Source organism: Acanthamoeba castellanii (assembly GCF_000313135.1).
Source record: "Acanthamoeba castellanii str. Neff unplaced genomic scaffold scf7180000084747, whole genome shotgun sequence".
NCBI lineage: Eukaryota > Discosea > Longamoebia > Acanthamoebidae > Acanthamoeba > Acanthamoeba castellanii.
In genome coordinates, this window is record NW_004457396.1 from 144,341 (window position 1) to 166,512 (window position 22,172).

General features: G+C 58.8%; 8 protein-coding genes and 1 pseudogene across 8 annotated transcripts in view; 6 read left to right on the forward strand and 3 right to left on the reverse strand.

The window, feature by feature from the left end:
- Positions 1–143: 143 nt before the first annotated feature.
- On the forward strand, positions 144–2,796 carry ACA1_188290 (IPT/TIG domain containing protein; the record flags this gene model as incomplete). The annotated part of the gene is made up of 9 exons (XM_004337857.1): positions 144–515; positions 617–1,178; positions 1,248–1,325; positions 1,490–1,620; positions 1,696–1,835; positions 1,900–2,006; positions 2,376–2,485; positions 2,562–2,659; positions 2,739–2,796. 9 exons carry the CDS (start codon positions 144–146, stop codon positions 2,794–2,796), a joined length of 1,656 nt encoding a protein of 551 aa, XP_004337905.1.
- A 1,009-nt stretch (positions 2,797–3,805) lies between these two features.
- On the forward strand, positions 3,806–5,856 carry ACA1_188300 (annotated as a pseudogene).
- A 100-nt stretch (positions 5,857–5,956) lies between these two features.
- ACA1_188310 (uncharacterized protein) lies at positions 5,957–10,172 on the reverse strand (the record flags this gene model as incomplete). The annotated part of the gene is made up of 16 exons (XM_004337858.1): positions 5,957–6,025; positions 6,093–6,266; positions 6,338–6,504; positions 6,623–6,759; positions 6,851–6,963; positions 7,116–7,267; positions 7,367–7,487; positions 7,622–7,693; positions 7,799–8,188; positions 8,318–8,385; positions 8,502–8,958; positions 9,059–9,146; positions 9,248–9,321; positions 9,425–9,604; positions 9,744–9,863; positions 9,948–10,172. The coding sequence occupies 16 exons, from the start codon at positions 10,170–10,172 to the stop codon at positions 5,957–5,959; spliced, it is 2,607 nt and encodes an 868-aa protein (XP_004337906.1).
- Positions 10,173–11,469: 1,297 nt separating this feature from the next.
- On the reverse strand, positions 11,470–12,654 carry ACA1_188320 (AcylCoA-binding domain containing protein; the record flags this gene model as incomplete). Its single annotated transcript, XM_004337859.1, has 6 exons — positions 11,470–11,619; positions 11,682–11,752; positions 11,820–11,968; positions 12,074–12,189; positions 12,281–12,380; positions 12,530–12,654. The coding sequence occupies 6 exons, from the start codon at positions 12,652–12,654 to the stop codon at positions 11,470–11,472; spliced, it is 711 nt and encodes a 236-aa protein (XP_004337907.1).
- Positions 12,655–12,891: 237 nt separating this feature from the next.
- Positions 12,892–15,544, forward strand: ACA1_188330 (calcium binding egf domain containing protein; the record flags this gene model as incomplete). Its single annotated transcript, XM_004337860.1, has 3 exons — positions 12,892–14,377; positions 14,444–15,408; positions 15,512–15,544. 3 exons carry the CDS (start codon positions 12,892–12,894, stop codon positions 15,542–15,544), a joined length of 2,484 nt encoding a protein of 827 aa, XP_004337908.1.
- Positions 15,545–15,972: 428 nt separating this feature from the next.
- Positions 15,973–16,942, forward strand: ACA1_188340 (Glycolipid transfer protein (GLTP), putative; the record flags this gene model as incomplete). Its single annotated transcript, XM_004337861.1, has 3 exons — positions 15,973–16,014; positions 16,166–16,372; positions 16,565–16,942. 3 exons carry the CDS (start codon positions 15,973–15,975, stop codon positions 16,940–16,942), a joined length of 627 nt encoding a protein of 208 aa, XP_004337909.1.
- Positions 16,943–17,706: 764 nt separating this feature from the next.
- Positions 17,707–19,443, forward strand: ACA1_188350 (IgA-specific serine endopeptidase; the record flags this gene model as incomplete). The annotated part of the gene is made up of 2 exons (XM_004337862.1): positions 17,707–17,924; positions 18,069–19,443. The coding sequence occupies 2 exons, from the start codon at positions 17,707–17,709 to the stop codon at positions 19,441–19,443; spliced, it is 1,593 nt and encodes a 530-aa protein (XP_004337910.1).
- Positions 19,444–19,827: 384 nt separating this feature from the next.
- Positions 19,828–20,421, reverse strand: ACA1_188360 (chorismate mutase subfamily protein; the record flags this gene model as incomplete). Its single annotated transcript, XM_004337863.1, has 1 exon — positions 19,828–20,421. One exon carries the CDS (start codon positions 20,419–20,421, stop codon positions 19,828–19,830), a length of 594 nt encoding a protein of 197 aa, XP_004337911.1.
- Positions 20,422–21,246: 825 nt separating this feature from the next.
- ACA1_188370 (uncharacterized protein) overlaps positions 21,247–22,172 on the forward strand; it is a gene marked incomplete at both ends in the record, with an annotated part of 1,992 nt that continues 1,066 nt past the window's right edge. The window contains 3 exon segments of the mRNA XM_004337864.1: positions 21,247–21,524; positions 21,613–21,861; positions 21,878–22,138. Coding sequence (XP_004337912.1) covers positions 21,247–21,524; positions 21,613–21,861; positions 21,878–22,138 — 788 coding nt within the window.

A 22,172-nucleotide genomic window follows, 5' to 3' on the forward strand; every position in this document is an offset into this window, starting at 1 on the left:
AAGACCCAGCCCCACCCATTTCGCACAGCGCTAGCCCTCCTTAAATCTCGCCCGAGCTCTCGATCGAGGCGTGTCGTTGGAGTCCGTCCGCGAGGAGAATTAGTAGTTTTTTTTTACGATTCGACACCCGCCCCCTCGACACAATGAATCATCAGACGATCAATCAACAGCTTCACGGGTTGTTGGTGAAGCTGCACCAGCTGGGTCAGGACCACCCGCAGGTCCTGATCTACCTGACGCAGATCGCTCAGCCCAAGCTGCCTCAGAACCTCATCATCCCCTTCCTCGGTCAAATGTTCGAGAAGCTGCCCCCCTTCCTCTCCAAGATCGAACCCCCGAAGCTGCAGCAACTCATCAAGGACCCGCCCGCTGACGCCGTGCCGCTGCGCATCCTTATCGATCTTCTCGGCATTCAGCAGCTCCTGCAGCAGATCACCGTCCTCCAGCTGCTTCACCTCACCAACAACACAATCCCCCCTGGATCGCAAGAGAGCCAGGAGGCGTTCTTGAAGAAGGTTCGTAAAATCATTTATTGCTCACAATTACCCGATTATTGCATTGTCAATTTCCATGTGTGCCTGTATCGCTGACCATGACGTTCAATGGGATTGAGTAGGTGCAAGAGGTGTTCCAGTCGTGGTCCTTCGACACCATGAAGCGCTATCACTCGATCCTGTCGGAGACGCCACTTCACCTCGAGCGCCAGCAGCTTCTTCAGCTGGAGCCGGGCCTGCCCTGGGAGATCCTCCACCTCCTGATCGAGCTGCTCAAGCTGCCGGTCGATGAGCTCTTCTCGCTGCAAAACTGGCTCTCCAAGCTCTCGCCTCAGCAAACGCGTGTCCTCATCCAGCTTCTCCAGATCGAATCCTCCACCCTCCTCGAGATCAAGCGTCGCATCGCCTCTGCTACGCATGCCCTCTCCTCATCAGCGGCTGGCCTCACGACATCTACGTCGGCCAAGACCACCACTGCCCCTACTCCCTCCTACGTTCCTCCTCCATCTGGCCCTACTACTCCTCTACCCTCGACTCCCGGCTCTTCATCTATCCCCTCCACTCCTTCCACCTCCTCTGCTGTCAAGCGCGGCCGAAAGCGACCGGCCGACGACGAATTGCAGGCCATTCAGGACGAATTGGATCTCATAGGTGATGGCCACGGCTACGCGATGGACGTGGCAGGTGCACAGGGATTCCTTCTCGAGGGCCACGAAGGCCCGCCCCTGCTCTCGGTGCAGCCTTCTTCATCAGCCCCCACGAGTCCGCTCTCGATGAGCTCGATCGGGATGGACACTGGCCCCACCACAACCGCTACAGGAGAATCTGATGGTGCAGGTCACTCAGTCGCCGCTGACGGCACACCACAAAGGTACGTGCCATTTCTCCATTGAATTTGCACCAAGTGTGAGCAATTCGCTCTTATGATTATTTTCGATCTGATCTGATCACTGCAACACATTTTCGCGACACCTGCAGGTTCCAGATTCGGATAGCGCGGCAGCCACCATCGAAAACAGTGTACCAGCGCATCCTCAAGCCTTTCCCGACGGTGATGCTGCTTTCGGGCCAGGACAACGACTCGAATCTATTTGTGGAGGCTACCCTGCTGCGAAGCGACAACGAGGTAAGAGCCCCCCCTCTCTTTCGTTGCACGCACTTCGAAACCTCAGCACGAGGACTAACACGGACCGTTGTGCAGACGCCATTGCCGCAGTGCGTGGACGGGAATCGGATCGTCAGAATCACGAACGGTGTGTTCGCCGCGTTCAAGAAGCTCAAGATCCTCTCAACGTCGCAGCAGCAGGGAACGCTCTTCCGGCTACGATTCACGCTCAAGAAGTACGTTTGACCACGTTTGAGCTGCACCAGTGAAAAATAGTACCCTAAACCCGGCCGTTTGCAGGTATGCCGGTGCTCAGGCGGCGTTTGAGGACATTCCCGGCTGCACCGTGATCTCAAACCCCATCGAGGTCTTCTCTCACACGCAATACCTCAACGAAAAGCAAGAGAGTAAGTACTCCTCCACCGCAACTCTTCTCGCTCGCTCGCTTTTCGCGCCGCATTATTCGTTTGGGCGTATGTCCGTGGTTTTTTTTGTTTTTGTTCCCCCCCTGCTGCCGCGCGTGTGCGGCAAGGCTGTGTGCGTGTGCGTGTGCGGCGGCGCGCGTGCGAATCGAGCGGAAATGAAGAAGAGACCCAGTGTTTTAATTTCGGTCTCCGAAACATTTGCGAACCATCTGCAGATTTACAAAACGGGACAGGAAAGCACACACCCGGGGCAAAGCCTTTTCTTTGCTTTTCTCGTGTTCGTTCTCGTGTCCCTCTATAAGACCTTGGCGACTTACCTTCTTCTTGTTTCTTCCCCTTTTGCCTATACAGGTCCTCCGCCGCCGGTGGTGATGGAGGTCCTACCCTCGGCGGGTCCTGTACATGGCGGAACACGGATTGTAATTTTGGGAAGCAACTTCATCAATTCATCGAACCTGAAGGTGCGCTGCTTCTCCGCGGCCAGTGGCCAACAGGCTGGCCCTGGTCCCCCCTAACTAACTCGTCTTCGTGGCGCAGGTGAGATTTGGCGACATGGTAGTGCCAGCCACCTTCCACGAAGCGGGAACGCTTATATGCGTCACGCCTTCTCGCGGTAGAGGTGTTGCGCTTGTGAGGTAGGGCTCTCTCTCTCTCTCTCTCTTCTCTATTCGCTCTGCGCACGCCCGAGACTCACATTCAACCGCTTCGCACCAGCGTTACAAACGACGGAGTCAACTTCTGTGAAACGCAGACGCAGTTCACGTTTGAGTAATTATTGTAATCAGACTGCAAAAGTCATTTGCCCGGAGAAGAGGTACGCGCCTTTCTCACAGTTGCCCCCAAGAGGGGTTGAGGTGCGAGTTGAGCTCACCCCAATCCGGTCCTTGTTGTGGTGGTGGTGTAGGCGGTGCGTCATCGCTGAGAGAGCGTATCGATCGTGGTGGAGTGAGTGTGGTAGCGTTGCTTGGCGGCCTGGAGAGGCGAACGAGAAGAAGAAGGAGGAAGAAGGTTTCGAAGTCGACGAAGCGAGAGATGGAGGTGACGACGAGCGCGACGACGGCGAGGGCAGCCTAATATTAGGTGCCCCGAACACCAGGTCTGCTACGTCGCTCGTTGTGGCACAACGAGCGACACGAAGGATCGAATGGAGGAGGAACAGAGGAGAAGAAAGGAATGACGAAGAGGACAGCCGAGAGCCTTCCGACCTTTGGACACGCCATCGTCGCCGTCGTCATACCAAGCACGCTACACACCAACCCCGAACCGCAGCCGAACGCCAATCAACAGACCACCAACACCCACACAGGCGACTCGTCCCCGCAAACAGTTTTTCGAGCCAACCCCCCAATCTTCTGGGACGTGGTAGGATACGTTGCTCCAAAGAGAGAGAGGGTTGTACGACCACAAACACTATTTAATCACCACCTTCACCACCTTCCCACTTGATCTCTATTTCCGCCCAAACCCTTCCGGTTCTTCTTCTACTTCTTCATGAAGGATTCGACCCAAGAGTATTCGGTCAGCCCGAAGTCATCGAAACCCCCACGTGGCGCTAACATGGCGACCACTGTTTTGGTCGACATGGGGACCTGTGGTTGGCCGCCACGTGGAAGCACAAAGTTCGACCGAAGTTGGGAACAAACAAAAGCGCGAAATTGGCCTACGGTTGTTTTTCTTTTGACCGCAGACGCACAAGCCGCAGCTGCAAAGCCGTGTTTATTCGCATCCTACACATAGCCATCATCATGAATTCCCCGACCGACTTGGCGACCACCACTAGCATGTCCTCTAGCCCTGCCAGTCCCTCCAGCTCAAGAGAGTTTCTCTTGGGCCTGCCCACCACCAGCAGAACTGGTCAATCCCAGGTTGCAGCTAGCCCGGAAGTGGATCCCACAGCTTTGGCTCAGGCCGTAGTAGTGGTCGTGATTGCCCCGCCATTGGCCACCTTCGACTTCAATGGCTTCCGCTGCGAAGTGTTCTCCAGCGCGCACAACCTGGCCCTGCCCGCCGCCGAGCGGCGCTACTACTATTCGCCCGCCCTGCGACTGGCTACCACCACAACCGACCACCATCACCCAGCCGGCAACACCGACTCGCAAGTAGTAGAAGAAGAACAAGAGTGCGAGGAATGCGAAGAGCTCGACACGCGGATGGTTGAACTGGTCGATGGCTTCTACAAGGTGAGCCTTGTGGCCGAGTTCGACCCGCCGGCCGTGCGCCGGCTGGCCATGACCACCCTGCAATCCGTCCTCCCGCCGCCGACTACGCCGCGCTCGCCCTGCGGGAATCGAACCTGCGCGCCCTGCCCGTGGTCCGAGTCGGCTGGCGCGTAGTCGACCCGCTGCCGCTGGACCGGATCGGGGTCACCTTCTACCACTCCTCCGTGCCCGCGCTCACGCCCGGCCGCCGCTTCCCGCTCGAGCTCATGGTCGCCGGCGGCGAGTCCCGTGCGCGCCAGGTCAAGCACGCCTTGGCCCGGCTCACCCTCACCGCGCGCCTCACCTTCTCCGCCCGGTCTGTTGCCGCCCCGGCCGCCGCCGCCGCCGTGGCTGCTCATCAGGCCGCCGCTGCCGTGATTAGCGCCACTGCGAGTCAGCCCACCCAATCGGTGATGATCAAGACTGGTCACCTGATCGCGTCGCAGGCCTGGCGAGCCCTGTGGGACAGCGCCCAGCGCCACCCGCCACCACCCGCCGCTCCCCGCTGGCCGCGGTCGGAGGTCAAGCTCGAGGCCGGCGTGAGTGGCGGTGGCCGCCGGGTGGTCGGCGCTCGCAAGTCCGAAAGCCACTCGCTGACGACGATGATGGCGGGCGTGCTGGGCTGGCTCGGGTGCGAGAAGACGGCCTTCGTGGGGCAGGTGGCGAGGTTGGCGCGCGAGTTCCGAGGGGAGATCGGGGCGCAGCCGACCCAGCGGATGCTCGCTGGCAGCGCGGCCGCGGCCAAGTTCGAGGAGCTCACCGCCAAGTACGTGAACTCTTCGTCGAGGCGCGTGGTCGTGTGGGAGCACGCGGCACGAAACCCACTTCCTCTTCGATCCGAGCCGCTCCTTCTTCAACAAGTCGACGTGTGTCAGGCCCAGCTCGAACAAGCGCTCAACAAGCTCTTCGTCAAGGCCACCACAACGACGACCGACGAGATGAAGAACGGCGATGACGTCAGCAACAACGACTGCTACCAGTTCCAGGCCCCGAGGTCGGGCTCGTCGGAGGCGGCCCATTGGGCGCTGTGGGGCGGCTGGCCTGCCAAAGGGCGCGGCGGAAGCTGGAAGCTGGTCGAGCTGCAGCGCGAGCTCCGCGAGAAGTGCGGCGTGTGGGTCGAGGCCTGTCAGACCGGCGGCGGCCGGCTGGTGCCGGTCAAGCTCGTGGCAGTGGTCTTGTCTCTGGCCGGCCTGATGCCCGGCGGACGCGAACGCAGCATCGGCTGCCTACACACCGCTCCGGCCCCGTCGGGTCTGCCGAAGCTGGGCCCGATCTTCCCCGACGACGGCCTTCGAATGCACCGCGAGCTGCAACTCACCCACCACTACGCGGCCGGCCACATCGACTCGTCGGCTGCGATATCGAGCAAGGAGACGGTGGACGATCGGCCGCTGAAGCGTAGGAAGAGTGAGCCGGACGGGGATCGCACAGAAACCATTGATGACGGGGCCAAAGAAGAAGAAGAAGAAGTCGAGCGCAAGGCCAAGAGGAGGCGAGGGCGCGACGATGAAGAAGACCAGTTGCGATGCCAACTGGCCAGAATGACCGAGACGATAGCGAGGCTGACGAAGGACAACGAAGTACTGCGACAGAGGGAGAGAGAACGAGCAACAACGGAGACCATGCGCGAGTAGTCACTACAAAAAAGAATAGAAAAAAAAGGAACATACAGTCATGTGTTCTCCTACTTTGTGCATTCATTGGTATAACGAAGGTCTCTGAGACCCGCCGAGATCAGCACGGCACCATCTCGGTCACGATGTCGCACAAGCTCACCGACAAAAGTCGCTGCAGTCTCTTTTGCTGCACGACCGCTTCATGTGAGAAGAAGAGCCTTCAAGGCGCAGTAAAACCAACAGGGCGGGCGTACCAGTTCGGGGTTGGTGAAGGAGGCGGTCCAAAGCTGGGGCAGGAAGGTGAGGAGCGCCTTCTTGATGTTGTTCAGCGACGTGAGGGACTTGAGCTGAACCGTGGCCATGTCGTTGATGGTACGCCCGCTTGTGCGTGCCTTGTGTCCTATCACCCTGGCCAACTTTTCTTCGTCCTGCGCACCGCAGTCAGACACCGCCGTTCGCACACACAGCACACGCGACACACACACACATACGGAAGTACCACTAGATCTCGCATGAACTGCTGGACGACGTTGACGTTGTAGGTGGAGATGAACGCGTTCATGGGGGTCATGTAGGGCTCCTTCTCGCCGAACGTGATGTTATTCATGAGGTTGTAGACTGCCTTCGCCACCAGCGTCAGCGTGCGCTGCTCGGCCGGGGTCCGCGCTGCATTTTGGAGTATAATTAGTACAATACACCAAAAAAAGCCAAAAACAAATAAATAAGACTAATTGACAATAAATAATAAAATAGAGAAAATCAATAATATGACACAACAACGTACATTGCCCGTGTCTCGGTGTGACGATGGCGGGCGATAGGAAGCGCAGGAAGAGGAGGTTGGCGATCGATTGCAGGTACATGGCGGGCAAGCGCCGCGCGACCTCCATGCTGATCACGTGGAAGGCGCGCCGCACCGTCCTGTCGTGGTGGGCCACCACACACGAGCGCGTCCCGATGAGTGCCGAGCACACAGGAAAAGGAAATGCGCGGGGGGGGGGCGAGGCTGTACGGCGGGCAGTAGTCCGAGGAGCGGCAGACGTGCGCCACAAAGTTTTGGCACATCTCCAGGAGCTGCGCGGCGTTGGCAGCACATTCGGCCTCGGAAACTCGCAGTGGGTTCACCTGTGTGTGTGTCGTGTGTCGTGTGCGTGTGTCGTGTGTCGTGTGTCGTGTGTCGTGTGTCGTGTGTCGCGTGTCGCGTGTGTCGCGTGTGTCGTGTGAACGTGTTTAGATGCCATCGTAGGTCGCTTTGGTGTGCCCCGGGACCGACGCACCTCGAGCGGCTTGTTGAGCGTGTGCACGGCCTCCATGAGTGGTCCGGTGCAGTGCTGGAGGTAGTAGGAGGCCTCGAGGTTGAGAAACGTGACGAAGAGCCGCACGCCGGCGCTCTCCTCGCGGAAAACCACTTGGCTCTCAATCTCGTCCGCTGCAGCGGATGACACACATGACACACACGACACACACGACACACACGACACACAACGGTCAGTCAACACGATAGATTGGAGTGGGTCGGGGGGAGTACATTTCGGGGTGGCGCTGAGATCGTCTTCGATGAGGGCCGCCAGGAGCAAGGGGAACTTGCCCATGGACGAGTAGAAGACCGACACGGCCTCGAACAGCTGTGTTCGCACCGATTCCTCTTGCTGGTCGCCCGACACACACACGCACACCACACGCACCACCGCACACGACACGACACGACACGACACAAAGAAGAGCTTTAAGCAAAGAGTTAAGGCAATCGGAAGAAGAAAGAAAGTGCACGGAGTGATCGTACCACTTGAAGCCCGGTCTGCAGGATGGCCTTCGTGAGCACAAACTTGCTGTCCCACGAGTCCTCGAGCAGGAGCTGCCCATCGCGTCGACGAAACACACGCACACGACAGTCAGTCCAAACGCACCAGGCAACCACACACACACACACACACACACAACGGTAGAGTGGCGCGCATACCTCGATGAAGGAGTGGAGGATGCGGTTCTGGTGGAAGTAGCTGTGGTAGTGGCTCTGCGTGGGGATCGGGATCAGCGTCTCCGGCAGGTTGTCCGGCGGCTGCGGCGGCTGCGGCTGTTGCGCCGCCGCAACGCGGGGCAAGCCCGACTTGACCTGCTGCTGGATCTTGCTGCCGCTGTTGGCCCGCTTCTTGCTGTTCTCCTTCGGGTCGGTCTGGCGCGGCTTCTCGCCGCGGAGCGACACGCCAGTGTCGTCGCAGGCGACGGGCGCCGGCGGCGGGGAGGGCGAGGCGTCGCGGGCGGAGGAGAGCGGCGATGACGTGCCCGCCACCGACGACGAGAGGAAATAAAAGCCGCGTTTGGATTTTCGCTGTGGCGACTGGGGAGGGACCTGCTGGTGGCCACACGACACGACACGACACGAAACACGCGAGGCACCGGGCCGCACACGCACGACCCCACACAACGCGGCATGTGTGGTGAGTCGAGGGCAAGGGCGGGGGAGGAGCATGAAGCGTACCGCGTTTTCCTTTTTGCCCTCTTCTCCACCGGACACCTCGGGGGTTGCCCCGCTCTCGCCCGACGTGTCTGCACGGTTTAGTTTGACCGCGGAACGTGTGTGCCGTGTGTGTGTGTGTGTGTTGTGCCGCGTGTGCCGTGTCGTGTCGTGCCGTGTGTGTCGTGTATGCGTGTGTGCGTGTTACCCTGATAGCTGATCTTGACGTCGGGTAGCGATCCGGTCTTGGTCAGTCGTCGCTTGCTGTCCGCGGACAGCTCTTCGTCCCTCAGCGCCTGCTCCTTGCTCTTGACCGGTCGCTTCTCCTGCACTTCGGCCGCCGTGACCGGCTGCTGCTGCTGCGGCATTGGCTGTTGTTGCGCAGACTGCTGCGGCTGCTGCTGCTGCTGTAGTTGCTGCCCTGCGTCCCTGACCTCCTTGAGCAGCTTCTCGCGGTCCTCGCGCTGCAGCTTGTCCCGCTCCTGCCGCGATCCCTGGAAAATCGATTTGAAGAGGCCCTTCTTTTCGCCCCGCGCATTGACCGCGTCGCCGCTGAGCGACATATGGGCCTCCTTCTCCTTGGCGTCGCCCCCCGCGCGGTCAGCACTGTCTGCGGGCACAGACGCCTCCGCAGTCTCTTCGGGCACAGCGGCGACTTCCCCCTCCTGTGAAGCCAGCGAACCAGAATCAGGCAACACGCACGACACGACACACGCAGACGAACGACGCGCACGGCACAGAGAGATGTGAAGAGAGGGGAGGTACCGAGGAAGTTGAGTGTTCACCTGGGAAGCTGAAGGGGAGGTGGGCAGCCTCGAGCAACGAGAAGTCCGACTTTTGAATCTCGAGCGCCCTGCAGTAATGGAGATCGTCGGATCGAACATAAGCATCCGGTGTGTGTATGTGTGTGTGTGTGTGTGTGGTGTGTGTGTGTGTGTGTGTGGCGAGCGGTACTTGAATTCGTCGGCAGACCCGATCACTGGCGTGCAGACGAAGCACATGATCGATCTGGATGTGAGGTAGATCATCTGTTGCGCGCGCCGCAATGGTCAGTCACTCCCCACGCCCGCTGTCAAATTGGGACCAACCCAATTCAATGGTGCGCGCGCGCGAAGATTATGAGGTCGGTACCTGGCCGAGGAGGTCCACGGAGAGGTCCGGGGTGCGTTTGAAGGAGACGGTGAAGAGCGAGGCCTGGCGCTGGTAGAGAATGGATCGGAAACTGGAGAAGCTGGTGTCCGCGGGCACCTTCACGGTGAAGTATTTCGACATGTGGCTGCCCGTCTCCGCTTTTATCAGCTTTTGTAGTGACTGTTTTTGCGCGTGCAGGAAGAGTGGCGACGTAGATAGATATGATGTGTGTCGTGTGTGTGGAGTGTGTGTGTGTCAGTATTTACATTGTCTCGAGCCACACTACAGTGCAGAGAGTAGGAGGTCATTAAAAACGTACTGGCCCAGTTTGTATAATGCTACAGTCCCGATCGAACATGATGTGGAATGGGTGCAGGCGGCTGAAATACCGCACGCTCATGCCTTCCTTCGGACCCGCGTCCTGCGGACAGCTGTCCGTCTATATGGTCGGGTGGTGCGGGGGGAGCGTCAACTCGACGGTTTGTTTGGAGAGCAGATGCGAGCTGGGAGGGGGACGACGAACCGAGGGCGGTGACCACGAGAAGGTGTGGTCCTCGCGGTCGTCCTTGTTCGGGTACGATCGCGTCACGAAGTCCTTCCCTCGACACAGCTCACCAGCGAGACCCTTCAACACACCTACACGACACTCACCGACCACACACACACACACACACACACGCACCCGACACACGACGACGACACAACACAGTGAGTCGGTGCACTCAAATGCGCGTGGGTGGATGTCCATTACCGATGAAAAAATGCGAGCTGCCGGGTGGCCACCTGCCCGGCGTAAAGTGTACACGACTGGAGTTGGACTTTTGGCTGACCAGCTGCAAGAAGCATGGAAACAGGCGACACGACACGGAGCGGGGGAGGTTAACGTGGTACTGAAGTCAGAAGAGAGTCGATGCAGCCGCGGGTGGCAAGTGGTGGGCGCACCTCAATGTTGGGCGTCGTGCCAATGAGATGGCCGCAAGCGGTTTGAAATAGGACAGAAACACCTCCACGTCGCTTCCCCGGTGCACACGCAACAAGTGGTCGTTGCCCTGTGTGCGTGTGCGTGTGCGTGTGCGTGTGCGTGTGCGTGTGCGTGTGCGTGTGCGTGTGCGTGTGCGTGTGCGTGTGCGTGTGCGTGCGCGTGCGTGTGCGTGTGCGTGTGCGTGTGCGTGCGGCACGAAGGCGTAAGACGCAGCGCCCAAAACAAAGTATGTCGTGGCATATGCCTCCTTCATCAAGAGCAACGAGCAGCGTAATCCCACGCCCTCGAACACGTCTTCTGCTTTCATCCCCAGCACCTGATGAAGAAGAAGCCAGAAACGTCGAAGACGACGGAGAAAGAGGAGAGCGCTGAGTGCCGAGAGCAGAGCGACTGTCTGGACACGTGGGTGTACCTCGGTACAGGCCTTAATGAGCCGAAAGAAGGCGACCTCCTCATAGAGCTGCTTGGCAACATAGTCGTCGGGGACGCTCGCCCTGCTCGCAACCAGCCCCCACTCGGGCTTCGTAGATTGGAGCGGAATCCAGTCCTGGCGGGGAAGTAAATAAATGAGCGCAACACGATACCACGTATCGCCATAACATGCAGAGAATAGGGTCGAGCTGGGCGCGGCAGTAAGCAAATAAAGGATTTGTTATTATTGTCGGGGGGGGGGGTGAGAGTGTGCACCTTGACAGCGAGGAACACTATCCCATACATTCTTGTGTCCGTAAGATTATTCTCAGCGCACCACTTATGTATCTCGCAACTGATCTATCAATCTAGTTTCACTTCCTTGTCACCTGGCAGGTATGGGTTGTGGAGTACCGGCTGCGGACTTTCCTAATACACACCAAGAGACGCACCAAAAATGGATATTGTTGAAAATAATCAAAAACAACAAACAAGTGGAGAGAGCGTACAAAGGGTTGGCGCCTGGGTTGATGATGCTCGTTTTGTCGATCACACACACACACACACACACACACACACACACACACACACAGGGGCGAGGGGACGAGAACAAATGCGTGTTTTAAACAAAGAAAAAAGAGAAATAGAAACCTTACTCGAGCAGCTTTCGGAGTCGCTCGTTGTCGGCTAGCTCCGAGGGCAGCGTGCCATCGTTATCGGGGATGGTCTTGTCGGCTCCATGCTCGAGAAGAAGCTGCAGCATCTCTTCGTTCTCGCTCAGTGCGGCATAGTGCAACACCGTCTGCGTCGTGTGGCATGGTCAGAATACAATTAGATGCCCTTCAATGACGACACCACCTGTACCTGTCCATCGCCGTCCCGAGCATTCACCGCAGCCCCGCGTTTTAGCAAGTCGGCCGCGACAGCAACGCGTCCTGGAAAGCCAAACATGAGCTTTTTTTTGTTCATTCTTTCAGAGAGGCCAAGTGAAGAGCGGCGCACCTTTGTCGGCAGCCCACATCAGCGGCGTGCGCCCATCTTCGTCCGGCTGGTCGAGCGTGAACTGGCCCTCAGCGAGGAGGGAACCAACCTGGGCCAAGTCACCCGTGCTGGCAAAGTACCAGATGTCTTGCTCGCCCTCTTCTTCGTCCCTGCCAGTGAGGTGACAGGACGCGGGAGAACAGCGCTGCTGTGAGCACGGTGCATAACTTGGGCAACCTGGAGGCGGTGATTGTGGTGGAGGAGATGACACGCACTCGGAGTTGGGCGCAACGGGTTGACTGAAGACCACCATCCCCGACTTGTTCCCGGTCTTCTTGGCTGGCTGTGGCTCGGCCTCTCCGTCGCCGTTCCCTTTCATCTCTTCCGCTTTCTGTACAGGGCGAGCAGCATGCATGAGCGCGGCAGACCAAGGAGACGGGGGTGAGTGCACAACGCGCGCAGAGCGGAATTGGAGAACGCACGGTGCTCTTATCCCAGCCGGGTACGAACTTGTCCACGGTCTCGCCGTACTTCTGCATTGCTTCTTGTTGGGTCATTTTACCCAAGTCATTCCACGCTGTCCTGCAGGTGCAGCGAGTGGGAGAGTTACAGATTTTAGTTTTATTACTTTATTACATTGAGTAGCAGAAGGATCGAATGCAAAAGAAGAAGGAGGAAACCATTTCGCTCTATCTGCAAAATTGAAGATTGAGGGCTTAGACATGTTGCACGGCCCCTGGTTTGCTTGCTTGAACAGGCCATACAAGGAGAGTTGCTGCGCCTGATCAAAGGAAAGTTTGTTCTTGTTTTCCGCCAGGAACTGCACAGCCGCGTCGAACCTTGCCTTACCCTCCATCTTGTTGTTTTTGTTTTTTTTTGTTTTCCTAATTTCCTCATCTTTTCTCATAAGTTATCGGGTGTCGGGAAATAAGAGGGAAGAAAAAGGCGGGAACTTGGTTGCGCCAGCCGGTGATTATTTTGTGTCGACTGGTGACGAGGCGGTTTTGGGGCCGTTTTGGCGCCACTCGCCACTTCACCAAGAATCGCACAGGTATCGAAGCCGGAGGAGGAATCACATCGAGTAGAGGAGGAAATGAGAAGCTTCTTCCTCTTCGCTGCGTTCGCTCTCCTGGCGCTGCTCCTCAGTGCGACACCAATCGCGGGTCTGGATGAGGAGGAGCTGGTGGCGCCCGAGGTGGAGGTGAAGACGGTCTCGCCATTGTCGGTCGATACCGGCTGCATCAACGAGACGCACAGCTGCCACGAGAAGGCGCGATGCGTGATCGGCCTCACCGGCTACGAATGTCAGTGCCTCAAGGGCTATGCCGGCGATGGCTACTCCATCTGCGCGGACATTGACGAATGCGATCCGAGCCATCGCAAATGCCATCCTCTCGCTGTCTGCACCAATTTCGAGGGCGGCTTCGAGTGCGCGTGCCCCGAGGGCTACCAGGGCGATGGTGTGGCCGAGTGCGTGCTTGGGGACCGAGGTACTTTCCGCCCCCGTCCGATCGACGTTTCTCCGCCCGAGCCGATCAAGGCCCCCGGCCTCTACCTCGAGCTGCGCGGCGGCGAGTCCATCTCCATCGACCAGAAGCAGGCCACGAGCTACAAGGATCCTGGATGGAGCGTGTTCAAGGCCGGCGGTGCCCTCGCCGAGGCCGAAGTGTGGTACGAGCTGCCCCAAGATCTCAACACCGGCCGCGTCGGCACCTACGAAATCGAGTATCAAGCGACCGACAAGGAGGGCAACGTGGCCGAGAAGCGCTACCGCAAGGTCGAAGTGACCGACATCGACGAATGCGCGCTGGGCGAACACGCCTGCTCGGAGAACGCCGAGTGCATCAACACGATCGGCGGCTACGAATGCGTCTGCAAGGAGGGATTCGCCGGAGATGGTTTCAAATGCCACGATGTCGACGAGTGCAAGCTCGGTACCCACAACTGCCACGAGAAGGCCAACTGCACCAACACCGTTGGCAGCTACATCTGTACTTGCCAAGACGGCTATGAGGGCGACGGCTTCACCTGCGTCGACATCGACGAGTGCGCCCGCAACACCGCTCAGTGCGACGAGCACGCCACCTGCATCAACCTCGAGGGCAGCTACGATTGCGAGTGCGAGAAGGGGTACAAGGGCGACGGCTGGCACTGCGAGGCTATCGACAGCTGCGAGGAAGGTACTCACGATTGCGACGAGCACGCCGTCTGCACCAAGACCAACGACACCCCTGAGGGCTACCGCTGCAAGTGCAAGCGCGGCTTCGTCGGCGATGGACGCATCTGCGAAGATATCAACGAGTGTCTCGATCCGGATCTCTACAACTGCCCCGCTCATTCCCACTGCGTCAATACCGTCGGTTCGTACCGCTGCGAGTGCGACGAGGGCTTCGAGAAGGCCGATGACGACTACACATGCCGTGACATCGACGAATGCCTCCTCGAGATCCACGAGTGCTCGCCTCACGCGATCTGCACCAACACGATGGGCTCCTACGAGTGCACGTGCAAGCCTGGCTACGAGGGCAACGGCCGCGTCTGTGCCCCGCTTCAGCCTCCTCTGGACATTCAACTCGAGGGTACACCTCCTCCTTTGCGTCTCGCCAGTCACTGTTAAGCTTACTGTTTTCTCGCCTCTACTCTAGGCGACAATCCTCTCGTCCTGAACAAGTGCGAGACCTACAACGAGGAAGGCTTCACGCTTACCAACAAGGAGAAGAACCTCAGGGTCACTACCACTATCCCCTCGGCCCTCACGGCTCCCTTCATCCAGGACCTCGGTAACTTCACCGTGACCTACACCGTCTACGACGGCAGGGAGAGGCTCGGCGCGATGGAGAGGCTTGTCGTCGTCAACGCCATCAACCCTTGCGAACTGCCCGTCGGCCACCGCTGCCGTCACAAGTGCCACCCCTACGCTCAGTGCGTCTTCCTCGGCGGCTCGGACTACGACTGCGAATGCCGCGAGGGCTTCGACAAGGTGATCGACCCCATCACGGGCGAGGTCTACTGCAAGGACAACCAGCCGCCCGTCATCTTCCTCCAGGGCCAGAACCCGACCATCCTTCGCGCCTGCCGCGTCTGCCAGTGGTACGACCCGGGAGAGTCCTACAGCGAGGAGAAGCACGGCGGCTTCTTCGCCTACGACAACCTGCCCGACGGCCGCCAGGTCGACCTCACCTCGCGCGTCCGCATCACCAATGAGTCGCTCGGCGCCAACGAGTGGGCTCTCTACTACAACGTCGAGGATGCCGCCGGCAACCAGGCCGAGACCAAGACCCGCATCGTGAGGAAGGAGGTCGAGGACGTCTTCGAGAAGATCGCCCGCATGGAGCAGTTCCTCGAGAGCCGGTTCGAGGACTTCCAGCCCGCCTTCACGACCTACAACGCCCTCTACTCGTACGGCCGCTGGTTCCTCCAGGTCATCTTCTTCCTCTTCGGCTTCATCGTCCTCTGGGTGCTGGTGCCGCGTCTGCTCGGCCTCGGCAGGGTCCTCCTCTTCAACCCCAACCCGACCTTCCCCGAATTCCAGTACGCCTACGACTTCTACTACACCCTCACCCGCCCCTGGTGGAACCAGCAAGAGCGCGAGAAGCAGACCATGGTCATGGTGCGTGAGCTCTCTTTCTCTCATCTTCCTTCTTCTTCAGCCCCTTTCCTGCGAGTTGCAGTTTGCTCGTCATCTTCGTTCTTCTCACACAATGGCACAATAGTGGCAAAAGAGGAAGTACGACAAGCACCAGTAAGCGTCGAACTCCCGGAGGGCGAGATCAATCAGTGTAAGAGTCGGAAAGAGGTGAGAGAGAGACGAGAGAGACGAGAGAGACGAGAGAGAGTATTTAAACGCTTTGACCAGTTCATGTGTAGATGTGTACCGGAAGAGTGTGAGGGCAAAGGCAACGACAACCAAATACATCGAGATGGTGCCTGTACTTGAACATGACCGCTCTTCCTTCTTGTGGCGATAAATGCGGGTAAAAGTTGAAGTTGTGGAATTCGAGCAATTAGAAGTGGTCTCCCCCACTCCGCCGGCAAGTCCGTCGGTTCTTCTGCGCCGTCCTTCTCGCTTTGGCCAAGAGACTCAAGAGATCGAAGGCACTGGTGCTTCTCGCGTTACCCAGAACACAAACATCAATCAAGCATCCAGACCTCCTCAACCACGCTCAATCACAAGATGGCCGCTGCAGCTCCCGTTTTTTCTGTGGACAGATTCCTCGTGCGTGCATCTCACATTCATTCTTCCCTTGATCGCCAACATTTATTCGAAATCTGTAGCGGCATGGGCGCACGCACATAGTTGCTTTGATTGTGCTTTATGCTCTGCGAATTTTGTGCGCTTGCTTCTCATCTCTCGTGCATGCGTGCAGGCAAAGAGCGAGGGCGTGAAGTTCAAGGAGGGCGAAGAGCTCCCGGAGACGATTGACTTTTTGGACTTCATCTTCGAGGTGTGCCTGCTCTTCGACTCGCTCGGCAAGGCCGGCTTCAGCTTCGTCAAGAGCGATCTCGAGACCAAGAGCGGAATCATCCGAGTGATCCATGACAAGAACCCCGAGGACAACCACACCCTGCAGCAGGTCAACTACCACTTCCGCTCACTTCCGCCGTTGTTATTATTATTCCTATTTATTCGTTTCATCTATTCGTTCTCATTTTTATTCTTATTTCTCATTTGTTTGTGTGTTGGCGTGTGTCCTTTTTAGCAAATGGCAATCGTGTTTGTCTCGTGTGCGCACTGTCTCACACTGACGCACGACACGTGCACGTAGATGGTGGAGCGTGAGATGGCGGAGAAGACCGAGCGTACGCCGGCGTCGGGCAGCCGAACGCTGCTGCGCCTGATGTGGGGCTGCCAGTTCATCCGCATCCTGCTGAAGGAGCTCGACGCCAACGACAGCCTGTCGACCAAGGACGCCCTCCGCATCTCCTACGACAAGGTCCTCGCGCCGCACCACCCGTGGCTCATCCGCAAGACCGTCGGCGCCGCGCTCCACCTGGCGCCCGACCGCAACAAGTTCCTGGCCAAGCTCGGCGTGGACATGGACAAGAAGGACGAGTACCTCTCCCGAATCGAGACCTCGCTGGGCGTCACCTGCGACCGCATGTACGCCTACTACGAGAAGAACGGCCTCCTCGACCTCCCCTGAAGATCAAGATCACATCACGTACACACTACTACACACTCAGCAGGCCTCTCTCATTTTTTTTGTTATTAACCGCTCTTTCAGCCAACTCGAACATGCACAAAGTTTACAAACTACGCATCTCTCATTGACACACACACCACACAGCACAACAACACAACAACAACACACACACACACACACAAACGGTCTGACTGTGTGGCTGTGTCTTCGAGTGCCAGCAATTGGTGTGTTGCACGCAGGATCTTTAATGCTTGGCAACAGCAAGTGGGCGTTGAACCTGAGACCCGCCGCGGCCGCCTGGCCTCACTCACCCGCCATGCCCTGACCCGCGCCCAGTGTTTACAGGCCCTGGTCAACGAACGAAGAATTTACGGGAGATGAGCTTGGCCGTGGTCCGCACAGCTTGTACAACGCCCGCACAACCTCGGTACTCGCCCGCACCTCGGCCCGGTGGCCCAACCACCATTTCGCTGCCCTTTGTTGTGCGTACTTCTTACTCACCCCGGCTCATGGGCGGTGGTGCGGTGCAGTCCCTTTCGAGCGAAACGCTTTCCATTCCCGGTGGCGCTCTATTGGACGCGCCGATGGCAGACGAGGGCTGCCATTGGCCCGCGACCCGCATAAAATGGCCGAGGCCGGGCTCGAGTTGGTCATTCGATCGCAACAGCAGCAAGCAGCAAGCAAGCAACAGCAGCTTAAGGCAAGCAGGCAACAGTCAACACTCAACCACTGCTCCCACTCTCTCGCCTCTGAGCGCATCGAAAATGGCTTCAACCAAGTTCTTCCTCTTCCTGGCCGCCGCCGTCGTGGCGGTCATCGCCAGCGCGACGGCCCAAGGCGGACCGTGCCCGGGCGGCTTCTGGCCCGACGGCAGCGGCTGCTGTCCGTTGATCATCAAGGGCAGCCCCTTCTACCGCGACCAGAACAACCAGTGCTACCCCAGGCAGATCGGCTCCAGCATCTTCTACGCCGACTCCAACGGGTAACCAACCACCACTCACTCCTTCGCTTCTTGTTGTGTGGTGGTGCGGTGACGGTGGCGATGACGGTGGCGATGGTGATGAAGGCGCTGACATGAAAAACGTTCAATGTACGACGCCAGGTGCTACCCCGACGCGAATGGCAGGTATGTGTCGGCGGGCGAGTCGTGCCCGAGTGACCAGAAGTGCCAGTCGATGTGCGTGAAGCCCGGCGGCAGCTCCTCGACCACGACCAAGTCGCGCACCACGACCCACAAGCAGAGCACGACCACCCAGGAGCGGACCACCACGCCCAGGCGCACCACCACCAGGCAACAGACCACCACGCCGCAGGAGACCACCACCACTCAGCAGCAGACCACCACTCAGCAGCAGACGACGACCCAGCAGCAGACCACTACTCAGCAGCAGACCACCACGCAGCAGCAGACGACCACCCCTCGTGAGACCACCACGACCAAGGAGGTGACGACGACCAAGCAGCAGACCACGACTCCTCGTGAGACCACCACGACTAAGCAGCAGACCACCACTCCTCGCGAGACGACTACTACCCAGCAGGAGACCACCACGACCAAGCAGCAGACCACCACCCCTCGTGAGACCACGACGACCAAGCAGCAGACCACGACTCCTCGCGAGACCACCACTACCCAGCAGGAGACCACCACGACTAAGCAGCAGACCACGACTCCTCGCGAGACCACCACGACCACCGAGGAGTGCCCCAAGGAGACCACCACTACCAAGAGGCACACCACGACTCCTCGTGAGACCACGACAACCAAGCAGCAGACCACGACCCAGCAGGAGACCACGACGACCAAGCAGCAGACCACGACCCCGAGGGAGACCACCACGACCCAGCAGGAGACCACCACGACCAAGCAGCAGACCACTCCCCGCGAGACCACCACGACCAAGGAGATGACCACCACTCCTCGCGAGACGACCACCACCAAGCAGGAGACCACGACTACCAAGCAGCAGACCACCACTCCTCAGGAGACCACCACTACCAAGCAGCAGACCACCACTCCTCGTGAGACCACCACGACCCAGCAGGAGACCACCACGACCAAGCAGCAGACCACCACCCCTCGGGAGACCACCACGACCCAGCAGGAGACCACCACGACCAAGAAGCAGACCACCACCCCGAGGGAGACCACCACGACCAAGCAGCAGACCACGACCCAGAAGCACGCCCAGTGCCCCGGCGACAAGAAGAAGGACCGCAACGGGTGCTGCCCGCGTCTGATCAACGGCAAGTGGTACTACCGCGACGGCCGCGGCTGCTACCCGACCCAGACCCCCAAGGGCGTGTTCTACGCCGACGGCAATGGGTGCTACCCCAACGACCACGGCGTCTACCTGAAGGCCGGCCAGAGCTGCCCCCACGAGCGCAAGTGCATGGCCGAGTGCGACTGCGGCTACAGCTCGAGCTACGACGAGAGGGACTACCACGATAACGTGGAGTTCGAGTACGCCGAGGAGATGGAGATGGAGGAGGAGTACTAAGCAGTACTCCCCCCCCCACACTCCCGAACCCAGCAGCAATCAGTTGCACCATCGGGCGAGAGCGGAAAGATAGCGAAGTGCTACAGCTGCGTGCCAGGCGATCGACATACTACTTCAACCACAGCACTTCGCATCACTTCGCCCTCCCCTTCAACCCTCCCAACCCTCTTCAATTTGTTGTTATCTTAACTTTTTCTCCCACATAAGCATAAAAATTTACATTCTCCTGATTGAGCCTTGAGAGTCGCCACCAATGAAAGGAAAGTTGTCCATTTTAGGTTCACATTGCGGACCACTCGTATAGCCAAACATTTAGTTAAAATAACATCTCATTGATATATGCTCCGCGTGTATGTGGTACACCCTTCTCGGGGAATGGATGGCCTAGTCGGCGTGCTGGACGGGCATGGGCAGGCCGGCATTGTAGGCCTCGTTGAGGGTCTCCACCTCGAGGCGCTTCGAGACGTAGAGCATGCAGTAGTTGCCGTAGAGCACGGAACCCACGTAGGACGGGAGGCCGTTGGCCACGGCGTTGGCGGCGGCGGCAGCCAGCACCACGGACTCGCGGCTCGGGTCGAGCACGTCCTGGCCGGCCTGGTACTTGATGAAGCCGGCCTGCACCGCGAACGAGAGGCGCGTGGCGTAGAGCTGCATGATGAGATCGTCGAGCTGGTTGATCGGGGTGCGCACGCAATCGAGCGTGGTGCAGGTGGAGGCCTCGGTCAGGTTGCCCAGCTGCTCGAGGGACTTGATGTACTTGACGTTGGCGGCCACGGCGGCCAGCGACGACTGGACGGCGGCGATCTGGGCAGTGAGGTTGGCCTGGAGGGCGGCCACCTGGTCCTTGAGCTGGCCGTAGTTGGCCGGCAGGGCGTTGGCCAGCTGCTGGGCAAAGTCGTCCTGCGCAGCGGCCGGCGCGCTGACGAAGAAGAAGAGTACGGCCAGGGTGGCGAGCGCGGCGAGGAGTGCGGAGCGCATGGTGGTTCGGCGCTGGATGTTGTGGTGTTGCTTGAGGTGGTGTTTGGTGTGAATGAATGAGGCAGAATGTGGAGGTTGCAGGTTTTTATGGGCAGGACAATGTGGTTGTCGAGCGCACCAAGGCCCGCAACTTCGTCGAACACTGAAACGGTGGCGGCGTGCAACCGAAATGCGATTGGTCTGACTACCACGCACTTCCCTATTGGCGCGAACTTATAATTGGCCGGCTAATTTCCGCCACGTAACTCACTGCCCCGCGCAACATGTGCGCCTAGGCTGGCCGATGTGTAGAGTTGACATGCAGCTAGCTTCACTCCGCTGTTGAACCTTTTCCACAGTTTCCACCTCTAAGAATTACACCTGATTCGGCACTTGGGCTCTAGAAGTACAACCCCACGGTAGGCCGCAGAGTGGTGAAACTTGAACCTGCTCCACACCTCAGCTAAGACATACAGAGCATTCGCATTTTAGTTTGAATCAAAAAATAAAACTAAAATGCGCATGCTGGTGAGTCAAGACGCCAAAGGGACCTGCTGAGTCGGCGACTCTGGCGCAGGCCCAAGGAGGAGTTGAGCCACGCTGGAACTCCAGGCTCCCCCTGTCCACCGCCCATAGGTCACGAGCCATTCCTCCAGGGCGCTTGACGAGCAGTTGCCAACACGTTGGCCTGGTGTGTGCTGATTGGCCCGTGCTGCCTACAAAAGGCAAGGACAGCCAACCTTGTCAATCACTTCATCCGCTCTGCTCTGCTCTGCTCTGCTACTCTCTCCATCTCAACACCAACAGCTCAGACGACCAAGCCAAGGAGCAAGGACCACCTCAAGGATGACTTCACCCGCATTCAAGCTGCTGCTCTTCGTGGCTCTGGGCCTGGCCCTGTTCGCCGTCGCGGCTCTGGCTGACGACGACTACGACTACGACCACTGCTACGAGGACTACCCCGAGCGCAACAAGAACCTCAACGGCCCGTGCAAGGGCGGCTACTGGCCCGACGGCAAGGGCTGCTGCCCCGAGATCTTCAAGGGCAAGGCCTACTACCGCGACTACAACAAGTGCTACCCGCGCGACCTGGACTGCGGCGTCTTCTACTCTGACGAAGATGGGTACGCGTTACAACCAAAAAGCGAGCGTTTTGGTTGGCTGGTTGTTTAGGCGGGTGGTGCTGATTGGTTGGGTGGTGGTCGCATGCAGATGTTATCCCGATGAGAAGGGCGAGTATCTGGAGGCTGGCGAGTGGTGCCCCAAGGACCGCAAGTGCCACGAGCGTTGCATTCGCCCCGAGCACCACAGGTCGACCACGACCGAGGAGTGCCCTAAGGAGACCACCACGACCAAGAAGCACACCACCACCACCGAGGAGCGCACCACCACCCCCAAGCGCACGACCACGACTGAGGAGTGCCCCAAGGAGACTACCACGACCAAGAAGCACTACACCACGTCGACCACGGAGGAGTGCCCCCAAGGAGACCACCACGAAGAAGCACACCACCACGGAGGAGTGCCCCAAGGAGACCACCACGACCAAGAAGCACTACACCACGTCGACCACCGAGGAGTGCCCCAAGGAGACCACCACCACGAAGAAGCACACGACCACCACGGAGGAATGCCCCAAGGAGACTACGACGACCAAGAAGCACTACACCACGTCGACGACGGAGGAGTGCCCGAAGGAGACCACCACGACCAAGAAGTACACCACCACGACCGAGGAGTGCCCCAAGGAGACTACCACGACCAAGAAGCAC